Source organism: Quercus suber, unplaced genomic scaffold (genome assembly GCF_002906115.3).
Source record: "Quercus suber isolate HL8 unplaced genomic scaffold, Cork oak 2.0 scaffold_133, whole genome shotgun sequence".
NCBI classification, from domain to species: Eukaryota; Viridiplantae; Streptophyta; class Magnoliopsida; order Fagales; family Fagaceae; genus Quercus; species Quercus suber.
In genome coordinates this window covers 133382-145051 of record NW_027069596.1, presented here as the reverse complement: position 1 = coordinate 145051, position 11670 = coordinate 133382, and the positions used below count along the sequence as shown (strand labels likewise).

Here is an 11670-nt window from a genome sequence, read left to right as displayed (position 1 = left end):
AGCTTCCAGCATATGCTTCTCATGTGGCCTTTCACGGGTTGTCCACTCGCAAGCTAGTTATGAGTAAGTCGTGAGTTGTCTTCTCTTCACAGTTTTTCACCAAATTTCACACACTCAACCCTTACATTTAATCCCACAAATATACAAGGAAATGATTGACTAAATACAATCAAATTTGACATTGGATTAATGCCAACAAAACATAATTGAAAATTACAACTTTACAGATTTTATCATCATATGATTTATAAAGAGTATATTAAACCCAAAATCCGTAACAAAGTAACCCTTGTTATACATAACTTGCAAACATGGTTTTATTTGGATACACATGTGCCTAATTAAGTCACTAATATTAACCATTGCCAATCTAATTTGCTATGGCAATTAACATTTCCACTGATCTTTATCAATGGTTTAATATTACAAGACTATTTGATCACCAAACCATTTCAGGTACATCCAGCAGGACCAAACCCAACTCTCCCTCCTGCAACATCATACACCACCTCCAACCTTCTCTGCTGCACATTCCCAAAAATCCCAACAGAATCATTATCACTGTTTCCAGCAAAAGCCAAACAAACCTGCGAGATTTTTTGAGCGAGAATTATCCCCGACACATCCAAATCCACCTTCACATTACCACTAAACGAAAAGCTTATCTTTGGAATCGAAACTGTCTTGTATTTGCTAAGATCATAACATGTATCAAGCAACGAAAACCCCCTTGTCAAGGGGTAACTCTTCATTGCATCCTTAAATGCCGCCTTCAAGGCGCTATAAGCATCGGCCGGCAAACGTGTTATGACAGTTCCTGAATCGATGACGGTGCCTGCATTCAAAAAAACTGAGGTTGCAATCGATAACTTCTTTCCACCTACAGTGATCCCTAGTGTGTCGAGGCCGTAAAATGAGGTTTCTTCAGTGAGTTTCGACAAGGGAGTGAATTTGATGGCTCTCGAAGAGCTAGCAGTTTTTCCAAACGTGAGGCTACCAGTAGTGCTAGAAGTTGAAGGAAGGCAATAAGAGAAGACACGGTTGTATTTTGTTGCGGTTTGCTGGATTAAGGAAAGTGGGTCACGGCCGAGACCAAGTAATCCAGCTGCACCACTGAAGAGACCTTGGTTGTTTTCACCACAGCCGAATAAGAAATTGTTGAACACATCTGTTGATGTCAAGGTAAGCTTCTCTTTGCCGAAAAACCCCACAGAAAATGATTGATCGCCGTATTGTATGGCGTACACGCATGTTGAGGAACTGCAGCGCGGTGAGTTCCCTGCGTTATCACAAATTTTTTCCGGTAACGATGGCTATTTTACATTTGTTGATGTACATTTATTTTAAATTATTCTATTTATGTGAATCACATCGGATATGAAAAGTAGTATTAATTTATTTTAGGACTTTCATTAACAATAATACTTTCCAAATTTACAATTTTCAGTTTTCACCCTCATTAGCTTATTACAAAAATAAAAAATAAAATTGCCTGTTATATATATTTAAGAAATTATTTTACTTTATTTCTTAGAATAATATTTTCAAAGAAAATTTTGAAATATTTGAAATATTAATTAATTCTTATGCAACATACTTTTCAAGTTTTCAAAATTTTAATTGTTGATAATATAAATATTAAATAACAAAATATTACTTAGAACTTAAAAGAGAATAATAATTAGCAAGTATGACTATTTTTAGATAATACATCAATTAATTCTTTATGTAATATAGGATCAAATCTTAAATCTCTTATTCGACTATAATTGTTGTTATGTCTATAGTTACCTATATATAAAGGTCTCAAATTATAAAATACCTGTGGCAGAGGAAAGTTGAGAGCACACTGATGAACTACACGAAATATTTGAATAAGTCGATGATTTAGATGGATCAAAGGTTGGTTCCTTTTGTTGGTAGCAAGATTTTAAGCAAGGTTGGCATTGAGTCCAAGTGATGTCGCTACCAGTATCAAACATGAGTGTTAAGTCCCTTTTTGGAGTCCAGGCCAATGGTCACAACGTAGTTGCCCGAGCCAATGGTGCTACCAGACTTGGCTGGGATGGTAGTGGCCTTTGATGCACGTAAATCATTAAGACCCAGCTTTTTTGAGAGCCTGGCCTGAATCGAATTGACCCTGGATTGGTCTTGTTCGAGGATTTCAGTCATAGTGGGTGCTTTAACTTTGTCTTGATTGAGTTGAGAGCATGGGCCATGTTTATCTGCCACTGTTAAGGATGCCCTCTTATTAGAACCTGCATTTTAATTCGACATCGATTAGAATTGTTTTCACATATAAACAAATTCATACACCTGTCGATTATTGTATGTTTTCACCAAACACAACTAAAATAAAATTGTTATTCAGGAAAAGGTAACAATAAGTGGCTAACCAAAAGAATATATGCCAAATATCATGAAATGGATTGACCAATTGATACGCTTATAGGATTTTTATTTTTATTTTTTTTATTTTTAGTTTATGAAGAAAAAGATAATAGGACGATTATTCAATAACCCGTGACAGCCAAAGAAAACCTAATTTGACCAAAAATAAAATAAAATAAAATAAAAATTTAGGGCCTATGATTTGTCAACACAAACTTTACTTTTGTCCTTCCACTGAACCCCATCTAGAAAAATGAAATCTGAATAGGGCAGGCATAGTTAGGTTCTACTTAATCAAAAATAAATAAAAATAGTTAGGTTCATTCCCATAGTGATTTGATTGGTCATCAAAGGATTCTTGCTAGCCATCAGGTCAATAGTTTCAAAAACAAATCTATGAAGTATGGAAAAGAATTCTTATACTAAGATTGCACCATTTATTATAATATTTCTCAAATTGTCAACTGGATAATCATTTTATATAAATCAATCGTTTTTCTCTGCAAAGAAAAATATTTGTTTTTTCAATTAGTATTTGGAAGGGGAAAGGGAGGGATAGAAACTAGAAAGAAAAGGAGGAGAATGACAGGTTGAACTTGTGGAAGATAGGGGGATGTTAAGGATAGTGGGCTAGAAGCCCATTGGCTCAACCACGCGCATATCTGTTTACTGCATTGTTATTAACATTGTTATTAATACCGTTTCGGACCCCATTTCGGTTTGTCTAGTGGAATGGAATATTTTGGTACCGGCGATTTCGGCGTACCGTTTCAGGGTGTTTCAGGGTTCTTAAAAATAATTTATATATATTCTTGTTGAACATAAAATTGTCAATTCTAATAAATAAATAACTAAATATCAATAATACAAATCATTTAGTCTTAACTCTTAAGTCTTAAACATCAATATAACATCAATTTAACATCACACAATAAGAAAATTACAAGACAATAACAAATTTACAAGACAATAACTAAATATCAAAAATACAAGATTTACTCCTCCTTCTCATCATCATCCATGAGAGAAGGATCAAATTCTCATCAAAGAACTCCCAAGAACTACCATCACCATTGGACCTTTACTCTTTTTTTTTCTTTTTTTTTTAATAATAGGCCAAATCCGTACCGGCCGGAATTTGCATCTCAGCCGGAATTGACCGGAATGGCCCAGAATTTGACCCGAGGTGGAACGTGGGTATTCCGGTACCGGTTTGCATACCGGTACGAAAATTCCGCGTTCCGGCCGGAACGGAACGGAATCAATAACAATGTTATTAATACCATTTCGGACCCCGTTTCGGTTTGTCCAGTGGAATGGAATATTTCGGTACCAGCGATTTCGGCGAACCGTTTTAGGGTGTTTCGAGGTCTTAAAAAATTTATATATTCTTGTTGAACATAAAATTGTCAATTCTAATAAATAAATAACTAAATATCAAATAATACAAATCATTAGTCTTAACTCTTAAGTCTTAAACATCATTAACATCACATAATAAGAAAATTTACAAGACAATAACAAAATTTACAAGACAATAACTAAATATCAAAAAATACAAGATTTACTCTCCTTCTCATCATTATCATGAGAGAAGGATCAAATTCATCATTAAAAGAACTCCCAAGAACTACATCACCCATTGGACTTTACTCTCTTTTTTTTTTTTTTTTTTTTTTTTAATAATAGGCCAAATTCGGTACTGGCCGGAATTTGCATCTCGGCCGGAATTGGCCGGAATTGACCGGAATGGCCCGGAATTTGACCCGAGGTGGAACGTGGGTATTCCGGTACCGGTTTGCATACCAGTACGAAAAATTCCAGTCGTTCCGGCCGGAACGGAACGGAATCAATAACAATGGTTTACTGCTCATGACAGCTCTCCTTGAGTGTGTGCTTGTTTTTTTTTTTTTTAAGAGATATGTGTTTACTTTGTGGCTTAGTGCTTGTTGTGCTTGACAATTGACATAACCGGACCCATGAAAGTGAATGTGAAATAACAAATGTGAAAAAGCGAAAAATAAGATTATAAAAGTCCTGTCAAAGGAATTGGGTCGAGTGATCTCATGAACTGTAACATTGACCTATTGAAAAAATTGTTTGGTAAACAAAAAATGAGTAGAGGGAACAATTATTGTGACTTCTCTGTTTAGGCGTGATTATAATAGCACCCTACTTACTCTTAGGCGAGACCCATACTTCTGATCTATGTGAAAAACTCACTTATTTTTTAAGTCTATCATTTGAAATAAAAATAAAATATAAAAAGTACCAATATACAGCTATTGTTAAAAGTTAAAACTCAAACTCAATTCCTGAAGCTTGTTGGCCCGGGAGCCATGTTAATTGCCCCTTCTATCTATTATCAACCCTTGCCCCCTGTTGCAATAGTTACATCCACTTTCTAAGACCACCAACCAATCATAGCCTTTTATGACACACCATAAAACGCCACTCAAAGCCGCCAAGTGATTATCAAATCATTCCCTAGCTGTGACAAAAATATTTTGCTCTTTCCCAATTGCCCCATGAGAAGGATACCCCAGCACCTCTTATAGTATTTGACTACTGAGCTTCTACTCTCACCAGCCCTGTTCTCCTGTTTTTACCTTTAAAAAATATAAATAACAATCCCAAAACTTTATGGAAATAAATGTCAATCCTATTTACCAAATAATGTCCTCTTAACATTTTGTGAAAAAAAAGTTCTATATTAGTATTGCTCATTGGCAATTTGTTTCTAGACCTACCCACACTTTGCTCGAGTAGGTTTCTCCAACTTACAAGAACCTAATAAATTATACACTATAAGACTGAAAAAATAATAAACTATAAGAATAGTAATGAATATAATAAGTATATGAGTAATTAAGAGAGAGAGAGAGAGAGTGAGAGAGATGAAAGTTGTATGAGAAACCTTTGGTAGAAGGGCTGCAAGTAGTTGATGGTATTAGAGAGCTGACATTAAGGTATGCATATGAGTAAGATGTTCGCTTTCCAACTCTCTTGGTGGAAGGGCAAACCCAGGTTGTCCAGAGTGCAAAGAGATACAAGAACGCTAAAGAAGAGAAACCTAAGGAAGGAAGTGGTGGGAGTGCCCATTGTTTATATCCTTACCTACAACGTTGCTATCTTACTAATATGTGCACTCTTAGTGTCTTTCTTGACCCTAATATTTATAGGCTTATTGGTGATAGATGCAAATCAAAATCACGCAATAGATTATTATTAACAGCAGATCTAGAAGTCCACAAGAAAAAAAAATCAAACAAACCGTGAGCTACACGAACACAAACAGCAAGTAATTTTTTTATTGATGCTATTTGGCTACTTTATACAATTGCACTTGCGAAGATATATTTGGCTACTTTAAAATTATTGCTCATTTAATTTCTTGTTAAAATTTATGTAATTTTATTGAAATATGTGTAATTAAATACCTAATAAATATGTCATTCTAAGTACTTCTTACTTTCTTTTGTGCGGCGTGAACATCATTTAAACAAGGATCATGCTAACGAGTACCCTTGGAGCACTCATTAATAATCTATTTTAAGCAAGTTTTGATACCACTTTTATGTAAAATGAAAAAGCTGTCAAAATATTAATTACTTTTTTTTCATTTCCCATAAAAACCTTTTTTAAATTTATTATTAACCAGTGTCCTAAGGGCACTCGTTAACATTTCCCTTTAAACAAAGAGAACTAAGAGTAGGTGCCTAAAAAATTAGAAGTAAATCCTACCTAAATTTAAAAAGGGTTTTGTTAACTAGTGTCATTAAAGCAATAGTTAATAAATTATTTAAAAAAAGTTTTTATATCACTTTTATGAAAATTTGAAGAAGTTGTCAAAACATTAATTACTTTTTTTTTTTTTTTCCATTTTCCCATAAATACTCTTAGAGCATTAGTTAATTTTTCTCTTTAAAAAATTACGTAATTTAATTGCATCATGAATGCCATGCGAGTTATAGACTCTTTTAATTTTTCTAGTAGTGTTACAGACACAATGAATTTCACAATCTACTAAAATTGTACGTTTTATAATTTTCACATGAATCCACCACTAACACCAATTTATTTTCTATCATTCATAACTTGGCAATTGTGAAAAAAAAAAAATTATGAATTAAAGCTTTGTTTGTTAATTTCAACATTAATATTTTCTAGAAAATAATTCATTTTTCTTTTTTCATAATGTGTTTTCTATAAAAATATCTCATTTGTTTATGTTTGGTAGAAACCTTAAATGAGTTGGAATATAATTTTTTTAACTTCCCTTATTTAACTTACCAAGAAAAGAAGTTCGTTTTCCAAAAAAATTTAGTTGAAAAAAATCTCTAAAAATAAACTATACTTTTTATATTTAGTTCAATTGGTAAAGTCTTTCATAGTTGAATAAAAATTCTAGAATTCACTTTAAAAAATTACGTAATTTAATTGCATCATGAATGCCATGCGAGTTATAGACTCTTTTAATTTTTCTAGTAGTGTTACAGACACAATGAATTTCACAATCTACTAAAATTGTACGTTTTATAATTTTCACATGAATCCACCACTAACACCAATTTATTTTCTATCATTCATAACTTGGCAATTGTGAAAAAAAAAAAATTATGAATTAAAGCTTTGTTTGTTAATTTCAACATTAATATTTTCTAGAAAATAATTCATTTTTCTTTTTTCATAATGTGTTTTCTATAAAAATATCTCATTTGTTTATGTTTGGTAGAAACCTTAAATGAGTTGGAATATAATTTTTTTAACTTCCCTTATTTAACTTACCAAGAAAAGAAGTTCGTTTTCCAAAAAAATTTAGTTGAAAAAAATCTCTAAAAATAAACTATACTTTTTATATTTAGTTCAATTGGTAAAGTCTTTCATAGTTGAATAAAAATTCTAGAATTCAATCTCCGCTCACACTAAAAACCAATTGGTATTTTAGTCTGATGATAAGGAAAATATAATAACAATTTTCTTTTGATTCATTTTTTCAAATGCTACCCAACATTGAAAAATATGAAAAACTATTTGTACATAAAATTTTTTGTCAAAACAAAAAAAATAAGTTGTAAAACTATTTGTAAAATGATGCATTCTACCCTATGAAGCACGGGTGCGTTCGGGACTCGGGTGCGGGTGTGGATGTGGGTGTGGGTGCAGCAGGACTCGGCGATTAAAAAATTATTAAAAATATTTTTATTTATATTTTTAATATGTTGCTAAGCATGCTTTTTCACATTATATAAACATATACCAAATTTAAAAGCAATATTAAATAATAACTAAAACATGATGTTCATAAATTAAATACAACCCACAAGATTGAAACTAAAACATTCCATGATGTTCAAAAATTAAAATACAACTCATAAGTTTGAAACTAAAACAAAATAAAAGATAATCAACAAGACAATTAAACACCAACATCATCATCCTCAAGATCAATAGCTTCACTTCGAACTTCACTTTCACTAGTAGTCGCACTAGTGTTAGCATTCCCAATAACCATAGCCTCCAACTCTAGCTCATCAAGTGTAAAGGCTGCATTCTCAAGAATTCCAGCTCCTCCATGTATGTCGCTCTCATACCAAGAGTCTCCTGCAATATCCCACATCTTTGTTGTTGTATGTACGTACTCCTTATTGCGCCTTGACAAAAGTCAAAGATTAGAATGTACATATACCAAATCCTCAGCGGGTGCAGGAGCCATTTTGTTTCTTTTTAAGGAATGAATGAATTTTTATTTGCTCCAATTTCTCTCAGCGCATGAGGATGAACAAGGTTGTCCAAGAAGTTTAAGTGCAAGGGTTTGAAGGGTTGAAAATGCAGAGCCATAGTATTGCCACCAAACCAAAGGTTGTAAGGTCCATCTATCTATCAAGGCATCTGATGAAGGAAACCTCCCTCCTGAAAATGTACCAAACTCAAACTTCACCACCGTTAATTCATTCTTATCTTCAAAGTATCGATCCAAACACTTGCTTCTTTCCATAGAAATTTCATGATCCTGATGTGGAGAGATGCGTTTTGGATTCCCCGAAAGCCATTCACTAGAGTAATACCTAGTTAACGATTAAAAAACAAATATAGATGAAACATGTGTTTTACTAAAAGGATGAACTAAGGAAAATAGAAAAATAAATGTACTTACTTAGGATTTAACGAATGAGCCAACCAATGTAGTGGTGTACAATTTTTAGTCTATCGATCAATGAGTATATCATACACCACACCCCAAAATGAGCTATACTGATCATCTTCCAAGCCTTCATGCCGATATATTACTGTCTTCATGTTCTCTATCATTGAATCTCACATCGTATACACAAGATGAAGACAAGGCTTATTTGTGTCGGCTATTCATAGCATATCATAAATGGGTGCTGTGAATTCAAGGATATAATCAATATTATCCCACCAAAGATCACTTAGAATCATATCTTTCACCTTTTGAGCTTTTCCAACATTATCCTCCCTATATGAAGCCCATTGGTCACTAATAGCCATGGCTTGAAGGCATCTTTTTATCAATTTCAACCTTTTCAGCATTACAACAACCGAAGCAAATCTAGTATCAGCAACTTGGAGAAGTTTTAATGGACAAAATTCATTAAACATTGCCAACCTCATTGAATGGTTCATGATAAAGACATGTATGAAGGATGCATCATTAGCAATACGTGTAATCCAACTACATTCCTCATATGTAACTTCAATCTTTTCAATGTTTTTTGCTGCACAAATATTCTTCAAAGCTAGATTGAGAGTGTGGATAACACAGGGTGTCCAAAATATTTTAGGATACTTACCTTTAATAAGAGCTCTAGCAAACTTCATCACACTAGCATTATCAGTGATGACTTAGACAACTTTTTCATGTCCAATCTCTTTTATAGCATCCTTCAACACCCCAGCAATATAATGTTTATCTTTGAACTCACTTGACCCATCAATTGCCTTTATAAACACTGGACCTCCATCTGATACAGCCATAATATTAATAAGAGGCCTCTTTTGTGGATTTGACCATCCATCAAAAACTATACTTACACCATTCTCAAGCCAAGAGTCCTTAATTGGTTTCAAAAGTCTTTCAACATAAGCTCTTTCTTTTTACAAAAGTGTTGTTCTCAAGGCATTGTATCCAAGAAGAAGATAACCCAGAATGTTATGGGTAGCAGCATATGCATAAGAACTATGATAATATGGGTTCCTTGCAAAGTTAAATGGAAGCCCACCGGTGTAAAACATCCTAGCAATCCTGCTATCCAAATCATGTCTACCATTATTCTGGAATGTTTTCTCCAAAGTAGAATTCATAGTCACCTTCCTCCTCTTACCATCAACCAGATTTGTACTATCACTCTCTTCCTATCTCTGAAATGGGGAAATAAGTATAGGCCCATGGCCTGGGGGAGGTGAGGGTAAGGGAATTTGACTTCTCTGTTCTCTCTCTAACGTATCATTCTCAACTCTATCATGCATCCGCTGCATTTCCAGCCTATGGCTCGATGTCACCTTAAGGCATGGTTTAATACCTTTGCCAGAAATTTGTAATAAATGAACCTTAACCCTAGAATAGGATCCCATATAAACTATACCACAATAGTTGCACTTAAAGTATGTGTTTCCACCTAATTTAACAGAACCACCATGTGGTTTTTCTACTTTAGTCACATACTGCCAAAGAGGAGATTGATCATTTGGCACTTCTTGATTAGATGAAGGTGAAGTTTTTGTGCTAGTGACTTCGTCCATTGCAAATTCAATAGATTCAATTTAACCTACAAATAATAACTATTAACTAAATTAATTAATAATAAATCAAACCCAAGTTCATAGATTCACAAATCACAATGAGTAATAACTAATAAGTAATAACTATTAACTAAATAAAACTAAGATTGAAAAGAAACTAAGATTCACAAGTCACAAATTCACAGGTTCACAAATCACAAATCAAACTAAGATTGAAAGCTTTATATCAATACCTGAGTTGAGAATGCGTGAGAGAGCTAAAGTTTGAATGAAGTGACTGAGTGGCTATGTCTCACAGGGGAGACGGAGAGCAGAGACAAAGAGGTAGAGAGTGATCATTGAAGCCGAGCACATTGAGCACACCAGACCAAAGCTTTAAGTTTAACTATAACTAATCAATGTGGCTTCCTTTGAAGAGAGGATATACCGAGGGCAGTGGGTTTCACAAGGAGTGGCAAGATTGTGTTGGAAATGGGTGGACACCTCGTGTCACAGGATCTTCAGAGTACAGAGAAGAGAGACGGGTGACGAAGTGAGAAAGAGTTTTGGACGAAGTGAGAATGCTAAGGGAGTTTTAGGGTTTGATAATAAGTTCAAATGGTGTGTTTTGCACCATTTCTTTTTTTTGAATTTCATGCTAAATCGGCCATTTCGACTCGAATCGGCCATTTCAACAGTTTCGTCTATTTCGGATGATTCAGCAGTTTCGCCAATTTTGGCTGATACGGCCGATACGGCCCAAGTCGGCACGAATCAGCCCGATTCAGCGCGAATTAGGCCGAGTCTCACTTGTGTCGGCACGAGTCAGGGAAAAACAAAAAAACAAAAACAAAAAAAAAAACCACGTGGCAAGACGCGGCCTGACGTGGCACCGATGTACGGTCAGCGGCGTGCCTCGCATGTCGCCGCGGCGGACGCGGGTGCGGCGTCTCTGGAGCCGCGTCCGTGCATCCCAAGTTCTACCAAACGTAACGACCCACTTCCTGTAATTGTTTGATTTGTGGCACGACTGGCGCTGCAAATCGGGACTGAAAAGATTACTAAATTATATTTGTATATGCTACGATAAACTTGATTTTATGATTTCCCTTTCACACATGAAAGAGATTGAAAGTGAAACCAATCAAGTTTCTTACCGGACAAGACCTAATAACCTTTACTCAGAAAGAAAAACCTTATGTTAATGGAGGTTTTTTTGGGACTTGGGAATTGGGCTGGTGGTATGAAAACTACTTCCTTTACGGTTAAACATGAATTTAATGCATACCCTACAGCTGACAGCTGCGAAACTTTTCTTATTGGAAGCCTCACGCTAATTTTGGCTTATAGTATGATTAGTTTTTGATTTGTGTTTAATAAACAGATATATATTTTGTAGTTCAGTCCTTTTCTGGAAACCCAGGTATTGTTCATTTGAATGGAATTGACATTCATTTACCCCAATTCTTGAAATAAAATTTTCAATTCATATGTTTGGAATCTAAATACTAGCCATATAAAAATCATATTATGCTC

The 11670-nt window shown here is 34.3% G+C and overlaps 1 protein-coding gene across 1 annotated transcript; it reads right to left on the bottom strand.

Moving 5' to 3' along the window:
• Positions 1 to 259: 259 nt before the first annotated feature.
• LOC112039154 (aspartyl protease family protein At5g10770) lies at positions 260 to 5539 on the bottom strand. Its single transcript, XM_024072000.2, is given in 5 exon segments — positions 260 to 1279; positions 1823 to 2007; positions 2009 to 2258; positions 5309 to 5373; positions 5375 to 5539. Coding segments are annotated over 5 exon segments (1446 nt in total). The 5' UTR covers positions 5494 to 5539; the 3' UTR covers positions 260 to 452.
• Between the last annotated feature and the right edge of the window lie 6131 nt (positions 5540 to 11670).